General features: G+C 43.2%; 1 protein-coding gene across 1 annotated transcript; it reads right to left on the bottom strand.

Annotated features, from left to right (window-relative positions):
* Positions 1 to 2,230: 2,230 nt before the first annotated feature.
* Positions 2,231 to 22,353, bottom strand: LOC308064724 (fibrocystin-like). Its single transcript, XM_080389607.1, has 2 exons — positions 4,463 to 22,353; positions 2,231 to 4,414 (listed from the first exon to the last, which is right to left on the bottom strand). The coding sequence occupies exon 1, from the start codon at positions 21,556 to 21,558 to the stop codon at positions 19,906 to 19,908; it is 1,653 nt and encodes a 550-aa protein (XP_080245733.1). The 5' UTR covers positions 21,559 to 22,353; the 3' UTR covers positions 2,231 to 4,414; positions 4,463 to 19,905.
* Between the last annotated feature and the right edge of the window lie 1,040 nt (positions 22,354 to 23,393).

Below are 23,393 nucleotides of genomic sequence, written 5' to 3'. Positions count from 1 at the left end.
ACACCACACAACACAGAGAAAGAAAGAGAAGCAATTTTGCTTATCCTTTTCTCACACACCTAGCAGCCACTTTTTATTATTATTTATTTATTTACCATCCCCTTTCAGAGCAAGGTCCTTATTTTCTCATTTAGTCCAACAGAGATTGTCCTCCTGGAATGACCGTTTTTTCTTTCTCTCCCTCCTCCTCTCCTTCTTCCTCCCCCCTCCTCCTCACTGCCTCCAGGCCATTGCCCTCGTGCCAGTAACTAGATAACACACTCTATCAGAGATTTTTTAAAAAATCATTGCAAAGGCACTAGGGCTGATAGTGGCATCAATCCTAGCCTGACACGGGCTCGGGTCAACCATTTATCTCTTCACATTGCCTGTGGTTACTGTGGAGGCCATCTTGGTTCTCTACATCTTAACAACCTTGCAGATGGTACCTCTCTGCTCCGATAGCATCCGCACCCCAAGACTGGAGTTCTGGTTTTCTTTTTATTATATTATTATGGACTCCCCCACTTCCTTTCTGTGAGGCTTGCAAATCTCTGTTGGTTTTGTTGCCTTCCCTACCCCCTTCTGAAAATAACACTGTGACCAAGCTAGCAGGGTAAGAAAGCAGGGAACATGGAGATGCAAGGGTGGGCTTGCTGGGCTGTTGAAAGTGCATATTTATGGAAAACATACACACAATAGTTTAGAAGAATTTCATCTAGCCTTACTCCTGACATCCCACCTTGTGTGACATGGTTATTTTTGGCTATTTGTGCTGCCAAAGCACCCGGGAGCCCTAATCAAAGCCCAAGACACCATGATGTCAGGTACTATCAGGATCCTCCCTAATAAGCTAGAGTCAAAGGAAATGATTCCCCAGCCTCTGCAAGATGTGACCCCTTATGGCCAAATAAAGGCATCTGGTGTTTTAAAGCATCTAAAGGGATACACAGGAATGAAATATCCTATCTTATTATAATTCTCCCTCCAGTTGAGAAAAAGGGAGCTGATTTATTAACCCCTACAAAAAAACTATGTATCAAGATGGAATCTGCTCTGTTGCTTCCAGTGTAAACTTTTCTGTATTAAGGTAAGGAGGGTGAAGAGGAAAGGCCACTTTTGAAGCACCCTTTAGCATCCATCTCCCCAAAACAGTAACGCAGGGCAGGCAGCACTGCTTCCCTTGCATCGAGGTGGAGGAAGCACAAACCCAAGTGCTCCATCTCTGCTAGCCCACGGTTTGTGGGCTCCTGCTCAGACCCGGATGCATCCACCCTCACAGGCAGCATGTCCCATCCCTATCCTGCTTAACCACTCTCATACTGGTGTAGCTGTTGCCCTCATGGGCATTCCAGCAAAGGAGAGCACTGGAGAAGGCAGAGAAAGGATTTCTTTGCCCTTTCTGGTGTTGTTTGGTGCTCAAGGAAAAAAAAGGACAGTACAGGAGATGGAGGGCAGGTGGAAATAGATGGCCAAAGGGCACCAAAGGGAGACAGTGTAGATATTAGAGTGTGCCAGGGCTCTGAAGGCAAAGAAGCTTGAAAGACAATACCCCACACCTTCATCCTTAGGCACTGGTACCCTGCTAGAATTACTGGATTTTGTTATTTCATTGAGTTTTTTTTAAACAGAAGATACTTATAAACCTATCTGACCACGGACTGGAAGCCCTCACATGTCTGCATGTAAGCACAACCAATTATGACCCTATCACCATTAAAAATGCACCCATCAAACATCCACTCAACATGAGGTTGGCACTAAAACAAAAGAGCATCGGGCATCTACTATGCAGAGTGCAAAGAGCCTGCTGGACCTGCCAAGCAGAGTCACTCCCATCACTTGTGTCCCTCACAGATGGACAACATGGTTGAGAGGTTTGGCATCAGTCCTGCTGTCAATAACAAAGTAAGAGCCCTTTACGTTCAGAGTGCTCCATGTTTCCGGAGAACCTTTTATGCTTCCCAGAAAGCTGCCTAGGATTTGCCACCTTTATAAAGTATATCTCCAACAGGCAAAATGATCTCATCTCCTTCTTCCCCTTCAAATAATGCAGCATCCAGGGTGATGGTAAATGGGGAAAACAAGGGCCCAAATAAAGAAAGAAAGGAGTGATTCTAAGATCTGCAGCGGAATGCAAGGGATTTGGAGAGCTAGTTCTGATTACATTAAGTGGAAGCTGAACAGCCAGGGTATCTTAGGTGACTGCATCTCTCAGACACAGCCTTTTGTGGTTTTATTTTTCTCTCTCTCTCTTTTTTTTTTTTTTTTTTTTTTTGTGCTGAGAAGTGAACAAAGCAGTTATCCTGGTATCAATCACCAAGCCAAGAATTTACAGATCCTCAATACTCTAAGCCACTTCTTAAATCTCAGGACCTTCCTTTAATGCCCTATTTAAAAACAAACTAAAGGCAGCACAGCATACCCAGGCAGAGCCATAATCCAGGATGGCGTTTTTATCTAGCAAGTTATTTTTTATTAGCCTTCTATTTCTTAATAGGGACCCCTCGAGGGTTGGGTTGTAGAGAATTCACTAGTATACCAGTTCAGCTTCCCTACGACTGACTTAATGTACGCGGCATCTGCCCTCCGACAAACATTATATCACCCATCTGGGCCAGGGGAGGAGGGGGAGCCAGAGCAGGGAAGCACTGCTCAAACAGCATGCTTGCATGATGATTAGGTCTGGTCCAGTGATCCGGAATAATAATCTGAAGGCTCACTAAGCATAATGGGTTCAGAGACATCCAAGCCTGGTCAAACCTTCCCATGAGCATCCTTTACGTGTGTTATCAGCATGGTTTACATGTCTCATCAGTGTCACGGTAGCTGACATCTCATTATGCAACCAAGGTGGAAGTGGACAGGTACTGAGTGAGCATTAGAACTTTTCCCTTTTATTATTTAATTCATATCTTCCCATTATCCAGAGTATCATGAAACTGTGAACTAATTAAGTCCTGTGGGATATACAATCAGTGCTGGGGTGGGCGGGCGGTTATGGGTTGTTTTCTTTTCCCCCTCTCCTTTAAGTAGGCTAAACTTCATTATGTACCAATATAAAAATTATTCTGCAACTCTTCCTTAGATAATAATGAAGCAAGTTACAAACACTGATGATGCTGAATGCAACAGTGGGGCAGAGGCCTCCTGCTTACTTTGCACAACCTAATTAAGTCATAGGGGATAAAATACTTCAAACACAAAGTGAGGCAAGGGCCTAAATCAGTTTATAAAGAAAAGTATAAAAGCTATTCTCTGGGGGTGGTGGGACAGACCAGTCCCCAGGTAAAGTCCAAGCTGGTGAACTTAAATTTCATTAAGTCTGCCATGCAACTCAGGATCTCCAGCCAGCAACTTGAAACTCCCCGAAATCTTGGAGGTCCTCTAGATTCAGAGCTGAGCCCAGCTCAGATTGTAACCATGCAAGCAACAACTCAGAGATCAGCTTTGAAGGGACAAAACTTAAGTGATGGATATTGCATCACCTACCAGAAAATACAGCTGTTTTCCTGAGGATTCTGCCCACAAATATTCAGAGGGATTCAACCTAGACAGCAAATTCAAGTACCTGACTCAAGGGAACAACATGCACAACATGAACAAAACAGACAGCATTTTCAAAAATAACATTCTAATTTTTTATGATAGCTACAGCCCAATTTTTCAGCAAAGTTATATTGAAATCAAAGGTAGAAGAACTCTCTTCCCTGAAGAATTAAGCTTAGCCATCTCATGCAGATCATCCAAAAATTAAGGTACCTAGAGCTAATTTCTTAAATACATATAAAGATCTATTTTAATGAAAATTAGCAGGGGAAAATGGGAGTTAAAGAAATGGGGCGGGGGAATTGCATCTGTGAAGAATTTCTATCTACGTACAATGATCCTCTAGTAATTGGAGTTTCTGCGTATCTAAGACAGTAAAAGAAGTTCAAAGGACAACCACCTCTAATGCACCGAGGAAGAACATTTGCAGCATTTGTTAATCTCTTTGGCATCTTTGGCGTACATATACACTTGCAATTCAAACAGGCGTTGGGGGAACACCATAGGAATGCATATAATATCCTCTGGATGTGACCAGAAAAATGGGAGAATTGATCTGGCAACATGTTGTTATTCAAAACCCAATAAGCATGGCTAAGGTCCGATTCCTGGATGAGTTACAACAGCCATTTAATGCAATTTTTAGTAAAGCTGACAGATTCAGGGTGAATTCACTGTCTGGATACTGTTCTGCAGAGTCAGGTAAGAGAAAAATGGACTATTTCCATTCACTGCAACGCTCGTGCTGGTCAAAGGCAGATCAAGCCAATGGACATGCCTCTGCCACTCACTGTACACCAGGATCCTTATGCGTGGATTTCTCTTCGATGCTGCCAGGTCACGTCTGGTTTGGTTCCCTGCTACTGGGGATATCATGGCACCCAGCCTCCCTCATATCATGGCACCCAGCCTCCCTCATATCATGGCACCCAGCCTCCCTCATGCACCCACCACGCTCCTCCTCAGGCATCTCTGGATCTTCCTGCCCGGCGTTCTCCCACCAGGAGATTGCTGCCAAACCTTGTCACATTCACAGTCTACGTTCACCTCATTTCCAGCCTACCAAATCCCAACTAATCACATTCGTGTCTTTCTTATTATTTCTAGAATTACAGGCAGGTCTTATTAGGTGTCTTAAAATGACTGAAATAAAAAGGACCTTACCCTAATGTCTGTATCCCTTAGACTCAAGTTCCCAGAACCAAACTTTTTTTAAAAAAAAATATTTTCTGCTCTGAACGGAGGTTGTTCTCTCTTCTTGCCAATGCCCATTCATTCCATGCTCTTGATAATATAAGCGTCTGTCAGCCTTTCTGCAACAATTCTTTTTACTTCCAGTGCCATCCTGGAGCTAATTCTGCTCCATCATCATCTAATCATCTCTGCCGCAACCCTCCCACAAAGCTCAGCTGTGCTAAGACACTGCTGAGTTATCAGCCTGCCTGGGCATCCTTCAGAAGAGAGTAAGCAGAAGAGTAAGTAGAAAACAAAGCACTGAGCAGTGTAGGTATGCTGAGAACAGCTACAGATCAGGCCCGTTTTTTACGAAGCGCTTTGAGATCCTTGCATGAGAGTTCAATAGATGTGCCAGATGTTATTATAAAGAGATGCAGCCCCATTACTTGTACACAGAGTGGTGCTGCCTGCTAATAGCACCATTATCCTAAGGCACGTGGTGCTATTAATGCATTTCACCGCTTAGTGCTGAACCTGGGGACCATTATTTCCACTGGAAAGGTAAGGCCAGTTCACATGACATGATTTAAATCTCTACAGTGAAGCATGTATATGCTGCACCAGGTCGTAAATCTTAACAGGATGCTGTCAGCTAGAAAGGGACCAAAATTGAAACCATTTATCTGAACTCCCCACCCATCCACCTCTGCTCACCCAGACCAGTTTTGGGAAGAGGGATAAAATGATTCCAAAGGCCCTCTGGGTTCATTAAGCAGCCACAAATCCCAGATCTAAAAGCACTGCTAGTTTTGTCCTGCTCTCCCTGAATGAATTTAATCATTCAGAACACTTAGGACTTCCGTGATTTTCCCCACTCTGAGCAGAAAAACCATAGTAGGGCCAAACCTCACCACTTCTTCCTATTCTTGCTCCTACCTGAGTCAAAAGACAACCCGTCATCATCTTGTTACTGAGACTACAGGACCTGTGACACAGCTGAGCTGTTCAGATCACAGCCAACAGCAGGTAATACCTCCTACACGCTGCAGCCCAGGCTCTGGGGCTGTAGAGATGCCCTTATCACATTCAGGAAGGAAAATATGAATAGGAAGGAGCAGTTACCATTTGATCTGATACTTGCCTGAGCACTTCCCTTTGCTGTCCTCCTGCAGTTGCCAACTAGCAAGTTTTGGGGCTTGGTTTTCTCCTTAGCTGGGCACGTTTCTGGTAGCGTGACTAGCAAGGCTGACTGGCAGATCAACACGAATAGGTAAAGGGCTACACGTGACATTCCTTCACAGATCAAGACAGACTTAAAAGAATGAAGGCAAGCAATTGTATTTTGGGACACTCAGCTGCAATAGTACCATACATGTAAGGTAAGGCAAACAGTCAGAGGTTCTTAGTAAAAGATCTAGAATCCGATACTGGAAACACACCGAAATTACTTTGTCAGGACACTGCAGCCGCTTTTGGGGTGGGATGGGGGAGTAAAGGAAACGTTATTACAGATGTCAGAGTTAAAAATGACCATGGTAGATTTAACACCAACGCTAAGCAAACAAACTTCATTTCTCTAGCTTTCAACTGTACCAAGAAGACTGCATGATAATTTGATTTAATAGATTAAAGAACAGCATTTGGTTTTTTACCATAAGTCAAGTGAGGAACTCTTCCCACTTGCTCTGCCCTGTACATGGCAGGTCCCCACCACTTCTCAGGAGCTGCTCATTTAGGAAAGGTGAGTGACAAAGGGATATTTGATGTTCTCCAAATATCCAACCCCTCTGAACTTCTTCTCACAGGTGGCACAACCCAGTATTTAGCTCAAGCCCCCCAAAACTCTGCAACACCACGTGGACTTTAAAAGGACATTTTACATTTACCTTTTTAGATATAGAGCCCTACAATCATGTTAATTCAGAGTCATAATTTTTTGTCATTAACTCTTTACATATGTCTTTCTTCTTGCTGTACCCGCACATAGCACGGAGAGGACTGTCCCATTTTACTTCAGATACTGAAGAGGAGAAAAAACCAAATATAAGCAGAGCTCCACAAATGCTGAATGCTAAGTTTCTGCCAGTGAGCTGAAACTCTGTATCTCATGGCTAAGATTTCAAGTAACAGAAAATAACACTTTTAAGACAGACTTTGAATTTATATAAACAAGGGAGAGTTTGAAAAAACACCTGCATTGCACAGAAAATAAGGTAAAGCTCATTTATGTCTCATAAAATACATGATTAACCATAGTTAACCATTAATTCAGCTGCACTGCATTACAACTGCTATTCAAAGTTGGAAAGCATTTAATATTATATATTGCTGCTGCTCTGCCTAAATTGTTTTTTTTTTGCCCCCTTTAAATGTACACAATATTACAAATTTAATTTTAAGCTGTTTGAATCAGTCTGTAAAAAAGATTTGATTATACCTGAGTGTTCTGGCCCCAGTTTTTCCATATCTCAGTAATCTTGGCAGTAATTGGCTGATTAGCTCCCTCACACTCCATCTCTGCCTCAGTTTCCATGGTAATGTTACAGGAGCTATTATAGATGAGAACTTCATCTCTTTCCACTTTAGGGCTGAAACGAGAAGGGAGGTTAAATGGGGTGTCATCAATCTTAATGAAATGCAATTATTTTTACTCTTATTAATCATTGCAAGCCATTAGCTTGTGGCAACTCCTGGCCACCATTTGTCAAACTTTGCAAATTTCTGTAATTTTGTTTCCATTCTTTTATTGTTTATTTGTTTTTCCCCCCTTTATCTGCACAGACTCGGGATGAAAATACATGCAGTAAATATCTCTCAGTGATGCCTTTCTGCTTCCCCAAACTACTACAAATAGTAGCAAACACGACTCTAGGACCAAGGCAGGAAGATAAGCGCAGACAACAGCTAGGGAATCAGCAGTGTTAGGATCAAAGATGGACTCCTACATGGTGTAGGGTTTGTTCCTGTCTCCCCCCTCCCCACCTTACTCACACTTAGCAATAGGGAATGAATAACTTGCAACTCCCCTAGGGCAAGGGGAGAAATTGGAAAAACCACACAACTGGCTAACTGGTCCCTAATTCCAACTGTGAAAAAATGAGCTCATTTAGGGGTTCCAATTCCTGCTACCCAGCTGATTGCAATGATGCTTTGTTGCTAGCACTGGAACATTAACTTAGTAAATTAATTAAAGTTACTTAACAGCCCAGACTAAGCAGATTCGATATATGTGCCAGTTATACTAACAGACATTTGCTCTAAAGCCTCCCCTTGCATAGGGGGAAGAAGTAACAGGAAAGGTGGTGGGGAGGAAACATTTTTTTTTTCCCTTGGAGTTGCTGCTGACTTTGGTAGCATTTCATTATGGGGAGCTATAGGATCCAACATCTCTCAAAATGAGGGGAAAACTTCCAAATTTACTTCTACAGGCTTTGGATCAGGATGGTGTAATCCAATATCACTTTTCATTCCTTCCTCAGCCATTGCTCCTTCTTCTTCCTCTCCCCATCCCACCATCAGAAACACATCTGCATCCTGTGGGAAGGCGAGCAGAAAGGAGATGAGTTAGAGCAAACACCAACATCGCTCAGAAATTATACCACTTTTCTGAGTGGCTAAGAAAGGACAGAGTTCATACTGTGATTTGCTGACAAAATAGAGGATCAGATAGGTAGGACCAGGATTTTCAAAGGTTTTCAGGCTCAGGAAAGCCCCATCTAACAGGATTTTCTGAAGTGCCAAAGTCAGGAGCCTAAGTTCTACCAAAATTGACCTAATTGGAAAGGCAACACTCAGAGCTTTGTTAGGAGGGTGATGATCAGAATGGTTTAATGAACCTGAAATTTCCAAACCGTGCTGGATATAGCAGTTCATTGTGCAAACAAAGAGCTGCTCTGACAGTGCATTTAGGGGGTGTTTGTTTTGTTGCCCTTCTTCAGGGTTAAAGTGTTAAAGGCAGCAGCCACATTAGAAACAACGGGAAAAAAGCCTTCTGCAAGTAGCTGAACCTTCTTAACAGTGAATTTTTATCGCTATATTTAAATGAACCTTTCCCTCTGCTGTATCAATAATCAAAAGCCAGCCGTAGGGAACTACACATGCTTTTGATAGCAACATTTTGAGAACTGCTCTTGTCCTGTGCAATAATTCAATGGACTGGGCTTTCTTTCAAGACTGCATAGAACTTATTTTTAATGCTACAAGAAAAAGCTGTGTCTTTTAAATAACCAACTGTTTTAAAGACAGAAAGGGGTTGTTGTGGGCTGGATGCAGGGCATAGGACCAACTTGCCAGGCACTGAAGTCAATACTAGGACCTTTGAGCAGTTGTTCACATCTTTTTACAAAAACTTAACAAGCTTTGCTTATAGGCAAAGAGCCAGTTCCTCCCTGTCCCCTAGTAACTGCATCCTGAAACCTTGATGCTGGAAAACTGTTAACAAACTGCAGCATTTAAATGAAATGTAAGAAAAAAAAGGGGTGACATATTAAAGGAAATTCAGTGACGCATCTTAGTACCAGAATGGTTAATGGCAAGACTTGCACCCCTTCTAAGTAATACACATTTGCCATTATACGCTCACAAAGTATAGGTTATAGTACAGAATAGGTTAGGAGAAGCTTTATTCAAACCACTGTAGAAGTAGTAAGAAAGAAGAGGAGAGATTTGATGTGCAGTTAAGCCAGGAATGATTTAAGTAGTTTTGTCCCCGTCCTGGAATGGATGTCTTACCACTTGAATGTTTGCACAGAATACAAATTAATATGTTTTTTGGTTATTATTAGTTACTGTTATTGATTACAGTAATCCATGTGTAATACTTTGGCAATTCCACAAACAGTTATTTTCTAGTTTGAACAGTTCAATTTTCTAATACTTTTCTACAAATTCTATTAATATTTGGAAATGAAACATTTTTTCTGAACTGAAATTTAAACAAAAAAGTTTTCCAAAGTTCTGAAACACGTAATTTGGATGTCTTTAAACTCCCTCTTCCTCTACTTCTCCCTAGGTTTTTCAGATCAGGAAACTCACTTGAAATCAATCTTCTTTGTCCCTGCTCCACTTCAGCAAGAACCAGTTTAGAAATAGATTTACCATTAAAAAAACTCAGTACTCTGGAAAATTCCTCGGCAAGCCAAGTTTTAATTTCTAACTACTAGACAAGCTTGAGCACAAGGGGAAAAACTAATGATAATAACAAAGAGGTTGAAGACACTGGAAGAGTGGGAAAACATTAGGTAAGAAAAAGTTGATTGATTTGGTTCAGAAATATCTCCCTGATAGGATTCCCTGAAGGAATAATAAACCCTGTCTCTGGGACATTCACAATTAAATTGGACAAAACCACAGCGAAAAACAATAAGGAAACAGTCAGCGAACGGACCGCATGACTTTTCCTTACACAGGAGCAGCTCAAACCAAGAAAAGGAGCAAGCAGAAAAACAATCATAGGAATAGACACATTGCAGACACCTTTTTTACAAGTAAAGACCTGAGCACCGTTTTGATACCCAGGAAATACAAAGCAAAAAAAAAAAAACCAGGATTCAGTAAGACAAGACAAGTTTCTTGAACTGAAACACTGAAGTCATTCCAGGAGCAATAGAACTGATGAAATTAGTTTAATTTCAAGATTAATTCTTTTTACCTCTCTAAGACTCCCTACTCGTGTCTGCCCCAAGAAAACTGTCCTCCCCATCTCCTAGGATGTCACAGGACATTACCAATGCACGATGTGACTTTGGACAGGTCAGTTGGCCAGATTCCTGCGCTCTGGCCTGCAGTCTGCTGGCAAACAGTTCAGGGCACAATTCTGCCTTGCTCTCCCGCAACAGAGAAATAATTTTTTTCTGCCCTAGGACAGATTTTCTCAAAACTGACAAAAATTTCATCATTCTTAAGGTGTCTATTTCTTACGAAAGCCAGGTCAAATTAAGAAAACTGGTGTGCGGGAAGAAATGACAGTCTGCCAGGCAGATGCTGTAACTATGTAGATCTTTCTTTTTAATTTTTTTTTTTTTTAACAAGTTAAAAACATGGTGCCGTTTGTGTCTGCTGCCTTTGTTCAGTAAATCCAGTTGGTTTTCTTCTCTCAACACAGGGCATCTGGAACTCCCTCTGGTGACTCACAACACCAGCTGTGACATAAGGACCAGATAAAGATGAGTACCAAATCTCTGCAACTCCATTGAAACACCTGGACTGCAGCATCACCCACCAGACAGGAATGGGGTTCACCATATACAGCAGATCATGGGCAATGCATTGCAGTGATATTCTAATTCTCTATTTCTTTAGTGTCCTTTAGAAAGTTTTGTTCATCCATTTATTCTTTAATTCAGACCTCCCTCTTACTCCTAGAAGTAAGTGCTCTGCAGGTATAAATCCCCACAGCTCCATTAAAAGCAATGGTACCAATTTATACTCCTAGGCAACTTGGCCTTGGATTTGCAAAGCCTGAGCACCCTTGCTGAGTAAATATTGCACAACCTGCTGAATTTTCTCTGCTACTTTTTACTCATGAAACTGCTTGGAGAAAGGAAGGGGGGTGAGGGGGGGGGGCGGGGAGAAAAGAAGAAAAAAACACAACCTTCTGCTTTTCATAATGCCTAATCTTTTTCCCCATTGGCATCCACCAGATGTTGCTTTGGATCAGAAGATAAATATTAAAACCTAAGAAGGAACAAAGCAGGCTGTTTACGAGATGGATTTTCTGATGTCTCTCAAACCCTTTAAAAAGACGGGAGGGAAGGAGGGGGGGACTAGTGTTGCTTTGATAGGCACAAGGAAAGAATTTCACAACCCAGCGGAGCTCCCTAGTGGACTCAAGGCTAAATCGCTCTGCTGGCTTCAACCTAAGAACTAGAAATATGCTTCTTCAGTCCATCATTTGGCAGAGGCCAGTTCTGCAAAAGGTGAGATATCTTCGGGGGGGTGTTGCTCATGGATGGGCCCACTCAGCTGTTGAGGAGAAGAAGCACCAACCTGGCAAAGAGACCAGCAAAACACCTCTGGGGTGGGTTGATGTCCCTCCAGTGCTGCTGAGGTGGGCTGTCCTCACAGACATACAGGTAAGACACATATCCTCTCTGGTGGTAGGAACCCACGGTGACTTGGACATCACATTTGATGAAGGTGGCTCTGTCTTCTTGGCAGTCAACAGAAGAATGCGTGAGGCCACAGAGAACAGCCAAAGAAGCTGCAAAGGCAGGAAAGTGAAAAAAAAATAACCCAAAGCAGCCACTAATACTAAGCATATCTTAGCTACTGACAGTTGTCATTGTGGATTCCTGATGTGCATATCCCAACCTCCCTTTTGGTGCATCCTTTTGGAGGATGGGTAGGTCTCCATACAACTCCTTCCGTCCCTTTTGCTTTGTGTGAGCGAGCACATAATCTCCTTTGTGCATTGAGCATAAGGATGGTCTTTGGGATCAAATTGGTCTGTCCAGGAGGAGGTGACAGAAGTGATTACATACATGCACGGACAGTTCTCCCGGGAGAGACAGACCATGGTTTACAGATCAGACACAAATCCTTTACCAGGGACATGTGATAACTTAATGTCTGTCATGACTTTGAAATTCAGAAACAGGTTTCATGAAAGCATTGCCACAGCTTGGAGGGCTTCTGGGGAACTTAAGTGAGATCTCCCACCTTGCTTTGCAGCTGAGTGTGACTAGAGGCTCAGTCCAAGTTTGACTCCATGGATGTGGTAGAAAGTGTAATGGGAGCAGCTACTTTGCTTTGAGGTGTATTTAAGGAAGCAGTGGTGTAAACAGAAATTAGGTTTTCTTATTCTAAACCCAGACAAAAAACGGTAACAAAAAAAAACCAAAAAACTGTCTGTCCCTAGAGTTCAGCTCAGTTGAAATGTTTGGTTTTAATAATTTAAAAAAGGAACCATTTAAGGATTAAACAATGCTGGAGATCAAAACTGTTTCTCTCAAAACCCTGAATGTTTTGGACTTCTGGAGAATTTTCATTAACCCTGAACTAGTCTAATAGTTGTAATGAACTCCTGAAAAGGTCTATGGACAGTATTACAGGCTGCACTGCAGTATCCAGGAGCGTTCCTCAAGTTTCAGAAACACAGTCAATGCAAATTTATCAAGAAAGGAATATTTTGGTTTGTTTGTTTGCTTTTTTAAGTTCCAGTTTGTTCAAAAGGTATTTTGTTTGCTGGGAAAGTGTCATTGTTAATGAATGTCTTAGCTGCTAAGCAATTCTGAAAATGGGTTTTGAAATGGTAAAAATATGAAAATGCTATATTTCTAATGTTAAAAGATAAAGTGCTTTTTCTAAAAATTATCTCATATGGAGTACTTTTGAAAAGTTTGTAACTATTTAATGTTTAAGGTGTTTTTTGAAATATTAAAACCTAGCATTTCATCTGTTCTGAACTTCAGAGAGAGAGTTCACAATTTTTCTGTATTTTTCTTCTCTGAATTTAGAATAACAAAAAAAGTTACCCACATCATTACTTCACACATTTTGCAATATGCTTAATCTCTTTCCTTTCCCAAATCCAGTGAAAATTCTCTTGCTCGGCATCCATTCAAACATTGCCGAACACAATCCCTGCCTCGAAGACCAACATATAAACATGAGAGAGACAAGTAATAGACAGAGAAGCCTAAAGCAATTATGGCACCATGCCTGTATTTTGCTTTTACTTCCCAGAAATGATGTCTAGAGCCACCTCAGGTGTTCTATAGTTCCCACAAAAGCCTTGTGCCTTCCTTGAGGCCAGGCTGCCATTCCAAGGGCATTTTAAGCGGCACTAGATATCTGTGTTTTAGCAAATTAGTGTAATCCAATAGGACTAAATACTATGAAGATCTTGCCTTTGCAACAACCTGCAACAGAACCAATTCAGTACAGGAATTTCTCCAACAGAGGTGCCATGCATGGGCTGGTTTGGGTGTTTTTTTCAGCCAGTGAGAGGCTGAGAACTGCTTAAAACTAGCAAAGATGAAGGACATCCAAGCAGCAATGGCACTGCCCTTTTCCTTCCTCTGCAAACCCACAACTTTCTTGCAGAACAAAGAACTAGTCCCTCTTTTGTAAAAGGGTATAACAGCTCCTTCTGCTTTACTATTCTATTCTACTAGTGACACAAAAGACTGTGATAAGCTCAGATGTGGTAATGGAGAAGGTACAGCTAATCTGGATGAATAACCAGCTAGACTAATACCATATATAGCATTAAATAGAGAATATTCATCTATCTATATATAGAATAGAACATTTTCCATTGTAAGGGATCTACCACAACCATCTAGTCCAATTGCCTGACCACTTCAGAGCTGACCAAAAGTTAAAGCATGTTGTTAAGGGCATTGTCCAAACGCCTCTTAAACACTGACAGGCTTGGGGCATCGAGCATCTCTCTAGGAAGCCTGTTCCAGTGTTGGACCACCCTCTGAAGATGGGTGGTCAAAGGAAGATTAAATGCACATTCCAGAGTTGAAGGAAAAAAAAAAAAAAAAAACACCACACATCACCACAGGTTGCTGAGCTAATCAAAAGAGGCTTTGGGATTTTTTTTTTTTTTTTTTTTTTGTGGCCTTGGAAAGAACATGACAGTTTCCCTGGGTAGAAAACCAGTTGCACCCTATTTTAAGATCCATGTTAGAAATGACCCACGGAATCCCAGGACATTAATATTTTCCTAGATATTTTCCTAGATACCTTGCTGCTGTCAAAGAACTTGCCTGGATAATGTAGGCCACCAGAAGATATTACCTGCACAGTCCTTAGAGCTCAGCAGAACAGCCTGTTACTCTTTGGATACTCCCAAAATGTTACATGGAAATCAAGCATTCCTGATGCCCACATCTCAATGTTATCATGCCTGTGGGAACGTAAGGTTTTGCATCCTGCCAACTGCTGAAATAATTTCTAAATCAAACCAGGCAAATGAAAGGTATTCATTTATAAAATCTAAGCTAAAGAGCGTGGTTACAAAGGGTTGTAGAGAGATCAGTGGAACCTAAATCTGAGAAAACCCTTAATCTAGACACCCAGAAGCAAACCTAAGACTACCTTCTCCCTCTCAGATGGAAAGAGGGAGAGATCTCATCTCTGCACCCTACAGCTCCTGTCCATCTGATGGAGATACCACTCTTCAGGGAGATGTCCATTTCTCATTCCTTCTTTGGGGATCTCCAAGGTCCTCATTTTCCACTGCTCCCAGAGGATTTAGTATCTTTTCTTAGGAGGAAATCTTGGCCTTTCTTTCACCCCCGTTCCTCTGACCATTAAATACAAATATCCCTTGGTATTACTGGTGCTGTGATCTGCCACAACAGTAACAAAAAAATCAACTAAAGATTGCAACGTACTTCGTATGTCCTAAAAGTATAGTCTGTCTGTTCTGGGACAAAATACTGATTAATTGGTTAGCGTGCAAACCTCAAAATGAAGCTGCTTTGTGCTTTATATTGCCCATAAAGATAAAACCTGCTAATGACATGTAATACAATCCCATCACTGAGATGAACCCATTCGTCCCATTACAGCTTCTCTTTTGAGATAAGACCCAATGGCAGCCAAATCTCTGCATGTTGGTAATGGGTTAGGGACCGACCGACCCCAACCCTGTCTTTGAGGGATACTCTGGCTCACGGCAGGATCCTGGGATGCTCAGCACAAGGGCTTTGCTCTGGGTCACGGTTTAATAACAACTGCCGGATGTGTGATGAGGCTAAAACCTACAGGAGTTCCAAGGGCAGCTGCAGACTGATTGAACTACTGCCCAAGGACTCCCAGCGCCAAACCACACGTCCCTGGTCATCCACCGCTCACAAAATAGACTGAAGAGCACATTATTAACATGTGCTTCGCAAAGAAGACAAAGCTTAAAATAAATAAATAAATGGGAAAGGGGGAAAACAGACCTTTTAAGGTCATCAAGTCCGACCTCTGACTATGAGGAATTGTTCCCTAGGAGACATTCATTTCACACAGCCAAGTTTCAGAAGTCCCAAGAGATGACTTTGCAAACATCTATTCTACTGCCTGATAGATCTCACTGTCAGAACATTCCTGCTGTGTAATCAATATGCTTTCCCCCCCCCCCCCCCCCCTTTTCTTAATTCTATTTCCAGATTTGAAAGACAGAAGGGACCATTTGGGTCCTTTAGTTAGATCTCCACAACAAACATCAGAGGCCATGGTTTCTACTGAGGTCTCAATTGCCACGACATGTCCCCTTCACATCTTCTGCATTTACTCATAAAAATCACCCCATTTCCCTGGCTATAGTCCTCCTCAGTCCTAGCTCAGTGCATCTCCTTGGAACATCTGTACTGCTGCAACCAAAACTCATTCTTCTCTCCACTCTTGCCCCATAGACAGAGCTCCACCAAGCCATATCTCTCTTCCTTTTAAACCAGCCTAATTTAATTTCTAGCCTTCCATCTAAATCCTCTTCCATAAACATCCACTTTTAACAATGTAATCTGGCTAACAGTAGGTCCAGAACTTGCCACCAAAGATCCCAAGAGATGTTACATCAAAGTCCTAATGCCAGACCTGTTACTCCAAGCATGCTGATGCAACCAGGTTTTCCCCTGACGGATCTTCTTACCAATTCACCTCCTTTTAAAGGTGCCGCCTTTACCACTTTTAGTTTTCTTTGCTTTTTTTCACCCCAATGTCAAACGTACTATTTCAGGTACCAGCTCACTGCAAAACTTACATATGGTACCTACCCTAATGGCACCTAATAGGAATATTCAGTTATTTTCTCACCTGCCTCAAGCTTCCTGCCAATCTTCCCATCTTTCACAGGAGCACAATCCAATCCCACAGGCGTTAATCATGTGTTCTGTAAATTTAACCTGAGCTGAAGAGAATCCACAGCTCTATTCACAAAAGTGCCTTGACACGAGTGACAAAGCAAGAACCAGAGAAGGGGAGAGCTGTCAGGATCAAGCCAGTTCTCTACTAAACCTTGAAAGACTTGTGGGTTAGTTTGGGGGTTTCGGTTTGTTTTATTTTTTCCACGAAGGGAGCATAGTTTCATTAATTTTATTTAATTTTCTTAAGCTTTAAGAGTGAAACTCAAATCTTTTGCTCCGTTCAAATTTTTCTGGAGCTGGCAACAAGCAACGGTTTTCATAAAGGCATGTGGGCTTACATTCCTACTCCTTGTGCTCCGGATTGAGCACAGTTTCAGTACTTAGCCTGCCCAGCTCTTATCAATGATCAAACCAAAACCTTGCTGCAACCCCTCTCAACACCCGTTCCTAAGGAAGACCCTGTGGGGCAGGCAGGCTTATGGATGGATCCTGTGGAGACTAGCAGTTCCTCGTGTCTTAGAAAACTGCCTGTTAAAAGGAAAAGTCACATTTCCTACCTGCAGAGCCTTGCCCTACGGATTTGATCACGAGTAAGCTAGATGGACTGGTTGGGGATTTCCACGTGAACATCTCTAATCTTAAGCAGGCCAGACACAACATGACCTAGCACTGAAACCCCAGGGCAGTGAGCTGCCACCTGACATCCCGCAGTGCCAGAGGGGAGGTGTTTCTGCTTCACAGCATGCTGTAACAGAAGAAATGCAGCTTGAACTCTTCACTTCTCATCAGCCAGTCCACAAGCAGTGCTAGAAAATATCAGACAAGCATCCAACCTGGCTGGGCCAACCTCTGTGCCAAAGGGGCCCTGGGGCACCACAGACCTATCCCTCCCATCTCTTTTGTGGCTTATGGTCCCGCATCCCCAAAGTCACTTTGCCATCTCTCCCACGTGGACAAGGCTGTGAAAGAACGGTCTGAGCACTGGATGTGTGAGTGCCAAATAGCAAACTTCCCTGGGCAAACAGCAGCACGTCAACCACGAGGTGAGACTGGGCTAACTGCACTTAAGTCCATTCATGCCCTAGACGGTGGGGTTGTATAACCCTTAGAAGGAACTCTGTCTGGAAAGCATCTCACTCTATAGATTCGCCGATGCCACATGCAGGTGTGCACAGGCTGTCTCAGGGAGCACAAACAGCCTGGCAAACACTCACAGATTTAAGCATCCTGCGAAGGATTTTTATTCTTTTTCTTAAATAATAAAAAAAAATAATAAAAAAAACCAAACACAACATTTTCCTGTTAATACTCTATTGAGAGAGAAACATTTTTGTAACTCGACTGGTGAGATTTGGAAGACTGCACGCTGCAAAAACCCACGGCAGGGGAGAGAGGGGGTGTCTTGTAACTGGCCTCAAAGCAGGGCTGCCTGTGTCCCTTTGGCTGGTGAGGCAGCACATCCTTCGCAACCCCTCGCCAGGAAGGCGGCCCGCACGGGGCCAGCAATCAGCGGGCACTTGCTGACATCTAGTGTCGGAATAAGCTTCGTGGTCCTGCCTCTGAGATGGCTTTCCCGAGGCTGCCTCTGCCACCCACCACCCGGTGAATTTTGAACACAGTTATTAATGTTTTCACAGTCTGGATCAATTTGATTTGCATTTTATTCTGCTGTTCTTCCTGCAATAACCAGACTTCCCTGTTTTGTGCTGTAGGTTTATCAATGCTCCAGCACCATGTCTTTTCTCTTGGTTAAAAAACAATAATAAGCGGTTTTGTGGACTATGCCTGGATCTTTTTTAAAAGAAAGAAAATTGAGGCCTTACAACCTCTTGGCGTCTCCTTTTGAGGGTTTGGGTTTTAAATCCCTTTTTTCCCCTCCTCTCCATTTTTCTTAGTATTCCTCATGGATGAGGAAAGGAACCATTCGAAATTATAAGAATAAATTAAGAATTTTGGAATAATTGGGGCTGAAGGCCACCACTGGATGCTTCTTGTCCCAATCCTTGCTCAAAAGAACATTAAATTTCACATTGGACTGGTTTCTCAGAAACTAATCTAGTCAACTTTTGTCTATTTTGAAGGATGGAGAGTTCACACACATTTGAGCAAAACCCTGGCCATTTACTCTGATAGACACTCTCCCTGTCAGCTTTCTTCCAGGTCCACAAAAGATAGGAGGCTAAAAATCTTTGGTCACTTGGATGATGGACCTCTGAATGGCCACAGAACAGCAAATATTTCTGTAGATCTCAGGATGTTGTCCTCGCATCAGAGCTATGAAGGGGCTGAAGTGTTACGTGACCGAGTGTTGGAATGCTGCAGCACCAAGGTAGGGGCTCTTGCCTAGTGTTTGGGGAATGGCATATGACTCAGGGTGAGATTCCAAGTCTTAAATCCTGCCTTTTGCAGATCTTAGAAGCCTAATTCTGTGCTGCCAGTTAGAAAGGGAGGAATACATCCTGTCCCCCAGGAAATGTCCGTTTCAAAGAGTTTCCTCCAAAATTGAGGCAGGGTTATTTCTCTCTGAAAGAGCTAGTTTTTGGCATCATTCCCTGCTACCACTCTCCAGTTAAGGAGGATGTTCTGGCTGTGGGATGATCCCATCTTCCTTTCAAGGAATTCAAATTCTTATCTCCAGCTTCCAAAAGGTATGAACTGGCCACAGTACATCTTTTGTTCACCCTCCCAGTCATTTATCTTTCCCACACACACACCCCCTTACCCCACTGAAGCTGTCCCACCATGCAGCCAAAACACAAAACACATGAGGCCACAGAAGAAAAGACATTTAAGGGAGCTCAGCTCACTACGATGGTCACGATGGCCAAGAGCAGCTCGGGTACCCAACCCTGCAGCTCTCACGCACATTTTGTATGAGGCCGTTTTCCCAAGGAGTCATTGCCACAAGGAACTGATGAAGTTGCACAATTGATGAAGCATATCTCATCCCCAAAGCATAAGGGGCCACAGGCGCATGGTGGATCTAGTCCAAAACCATGGCCATTGACACAAAAACTGCCCCGACAGCAACTGTCTTCAGACTGAGCTCAAAACCCACAATTCAGCGCTATGTTGGCTCCTCTCCTTTCTCCAGAGCTGCTGCTGCTGCTCTGTTCCCCTGGGATCCCCCAGTTTTGGGTCAAGACAGTTTTTTAGAAGACATTAACACAATGCCAGGTTTTGCATCTTAACTGACCATGTAAGCGTGGGGCAAGGCAGCTCAGGTCAGTCATCGTCATGTTGCCCAACAGTCCACAGCTGGTGCCACAGACTGTGACCAAAGTATTCCCTGGGGAAAACCCAGTTCCACGCAGGTAAAGCACTCCTCCGTTCAAACCACCTTGGAAAAAGACAGAAAATGGGATTTAAGGCAAAGCCCGACAATCAGCTCTCAACAAGGGTATTTTTTTGAAGTCATATTTTTTCTTTCATGCCAAAAATACCAGTCATTGCAGTCCCTCAGTGGAGGAGCTGCAGCAAGCCTCCATGACTTACCCCAGTTGTAGTGGGCAGCTGCCACCATCAGAGGAGAGGTGAAGGTCAGGTTGGAGGAAGCCCAACCCCTGGGGACATCTAGGCCCAGCACATGGTACTCGCCAGCAGGGAGCCAGGGAGCTGAGCACTGCAAAGCAGAGCGAGTGATGGTGACACCACCACACGCAAAGTCTCCAACAAATACGTTGATGGTGTCCGTCTCTGTGACTCGCGAAACTGTCACGGTTAAAAGGAGACCAGTTGCAACAAGCGAAAGGAAAGCTGGGGTGAACTCCTCGCTGTAATTTATCCTTCCAAGGTAATAGGAGATGCCATCTACTTTTAGACTCAAAGCCCTAGTCCCCTTACCCGGAGGCACCGTGCACTGGATAGCTACACAGGTGACACTGAGAACAAGGCAGGGGTGATGATCAATGAGAACAGAAGTCATTCTCTTTCCTTTCAGTGCCGAGCCTACTAGGGTGAGTAGGCCTCCACCGTTGGTACTGAAGTTCCGTGGGTAAAACTGGTACACCTGGGGCAGGATGGTGAGAGCACTGGACGCCTTTCTGAAGCAAGCTTGCCCACTTTGCCTGTTGGATACAGAAACGTTGTGCTCCCCTGGGGCAAGGCAATCCATCTGGCACTTGATGCTGGTCTCATTCCAGAAAGTTACCTTGCAGACAGCCTGGTTATTCACATGTACCACAGGGCTATCGCTTGCCCATGCCAAACTCTGTCCTTTGATCATCACGTAGGTGAACGTCTCATTCATCTCCCAGGTCACCAGATCTACAATGGGGGTCCACTGCTCATGAAGGTGGAGTGTACAGTCTCCAAGGCAGACACTGGTGATCCCGTTGACAGTCACTGTGACATTAAGAACCCAAGACACCTCAGCCAACCAGTGGTAATGCAAAGGATGAGCACCTGGGAGGACGGTACAACTAATGGCATCATTACCAGAATTCTGGATCTCACAGGAATAATTACTTCCCAAGCTGACCCGTACCAAATTCCTCCTGGATTTTAAAGCAATACCAGATATAGTGAGTAACATCCCACCACAGACTGATCCTTGTGATGGGAATACAGAGGTTATCCGTGGAGTTATTGTAAGGGCCTGCAGCCTTGCTGTCACACGAGCGTATCCTAGCTGCCTCTGAATAACCTGGATGGGGAAAGTCCCAGGTTCCAGGCTGCTCAGTGGCAAAGAGCACTGATAAAACATGGCAGACTTGTTGCCATGTTGAAACTCCAGATCACATTCACTGAGCCCAAGCTTAGCCACAGATCCAGTGATGTTTATCCCCTGGATGCTCAAGAGCAGACTGCTGTCTGTGATTTCTGTTTCAATGACAGTAATCAGAGGAGTCAGAGCTCTTTGGTAATTAAAGGTGGTGGTCCTTTTTGCAGAGAAAGCATGTTGAAGTGACCTACTGCTGATGACTACATTTACTCTGACAGACAGGTCTTGTGAATCTTCATTGGGCAAATTAGCAGCTGGAGGGGTCAGGCACCAAACTGTCTCTTCTGCCAAGTGAGTAACCGTACAGGTTCGCCTGTCCATTGAAACAGAAAGCAGGGCAGGATTTTGACTAAAGCCTACCCCAGAGATTGTGAGCAGTGTTCCACCTAGGAATGAACAAAAAAAAAGTAAGGAAGAAAGACATTATATGCAGGAAAGGAATGAATAACTGTATATGAACAATCACAAACCATCATAAAGCTGATAAGCACGGCAGACAGTCTTGGCCAGGGTGAATGGATGAAGAAATTAAGTCTTTTTTTTTTTTTTTTTTTTTTTTTTGAACAAGGCAGCTAGAGATAATAGCCATCATATATCAGGATAGTCCTACGTAAACAGGAGGCTAAGGTATCAGATAGCCAGGGACCTTCATGGCAGTAAATGACAGTAGAAAGCCACCACAGAACTAGAGGAAGCCACTGTGAAAGGACCTCTGCGAGGAAACAGAGAATTAATTCTTCAGGGAATGGGACTGCTTGAACAGAAGATGGTAGAGATGGTTTGCTCCTGCTGCATACAGGGAAACAGAATGGGGTATGATAAACTATCGAACAAAAAGCCAGAACTGCAGACCTTCCTTCAGTCTTCAGTTCTGCCTGGCCACTCAGGCAGAGCACCAGATTTGCCATGCACTGATGGTCACTTGCCCGTGAGGAGTTCACTGACCAGAAAAGCTGATATATTGATGAATGCTTCCAAGTTCAAGCCCTCCCCTCCTACTGACATACTCCCAGCCTGCACCGTTTAAAGTGGGTAGAACAGAAAGAGGAAGGGAAGAGCAGTTCCCCCTCCACTGTCAAAGGCAACTCTGACCAGGGCTTCCCTCGCAGGGGCCTGTTGAAGTATCATCATCCATTGCTCCTCACTCATATAATCTTCCTAAATCATCCCATGTTTGGGTCACTCTGGGAAACAGGCTATCTTTGGTCTGATCCAGCACAGTTGTTCTACAGCATGGCAATGGAGTTTTCCTCTCCACACTGACAGGAGAAGGAGCCTTGGGAGTCTCTGCTACCACCCTTGCCAGTGACAATAGGTGCTAATTATCTGGAATAAGCATGAATCTTGACGTATGAATTTATATAACATTGTAAAGCACCGGTATATGCACTGCCACCCAGGGTGCTGAGAAGAAGGGCAGCACTGAAGAAGGAGCAGTCTGGATTTTAGGAAGTGATAATCATAAAAATGCAAACCCTCCAGCATTCCCAGCCTAATCCCATGCTCCCAAGCCCAGAGCCCAGCTGAAGCCTCTCTCGATCTTCCTTTAGTTTTCAGTACTGATACCCCCCATGCCCTGCCTTGTTTCAGCCTCTTTGTCCATTAAGCCCGTGCCCTTTCTTTTCCCATGATCTGGCTGAAAAATAACTGGTTTTATGACAGAGTTCCTTTTGAGCAAGCTCCAATCCTTAATCAGATGGCCACGAAAGCGTTGAGACAACAAAAGATTAGAGAAAAAGGGGAGAAAGACTGGGGCTTTTTGCAACAGTGATATTCTAAGTCAGCTTAAGCCATTCATAAAACCATAGCCAAAGAGTTAATCAGTTCTTATTTAAATTTCAGTGTACGCTTAAATATGAAAAGGTGCAAATTTTTTTTTTTTTTTTTTTTTTTTTCAGTATAGCTTAATCTTCATAAATGATAGGCTTTACTCTCCAAGCTCTATCCCTGCTTTCATCTTTCAAGGCTCGGGCACTTCACAAACTATTGAACTAATCATACACCACAAAGCCACTGAGTTTTTGTATCTTTAAATGCATTGTAAACCTGAGAGAGCAATCTGTGGAGGACCTGAAGTTGCATCACAAGAATTTCTCTGTCTTCTATAAAAGCATTTCTAAGGGCTCATGTAAAATTCACTACAGGGATTTAACTCT

Source organism: Falco punctatus, assembly GCF_963210335.1.
Source record: "Falco punctatus genome assembly, chromosome: 5".
Classification (NCBI taxonomy): Eukaryota; Metazoa; Chordata; class Aves; order Falconiformes; family Falconidae; genus Falco; species Falco punctatus.
Note: the sequence above shows the minus strand (reverse complement) of the source record. Positions and strands in the feature narration are given on the sequence as shown.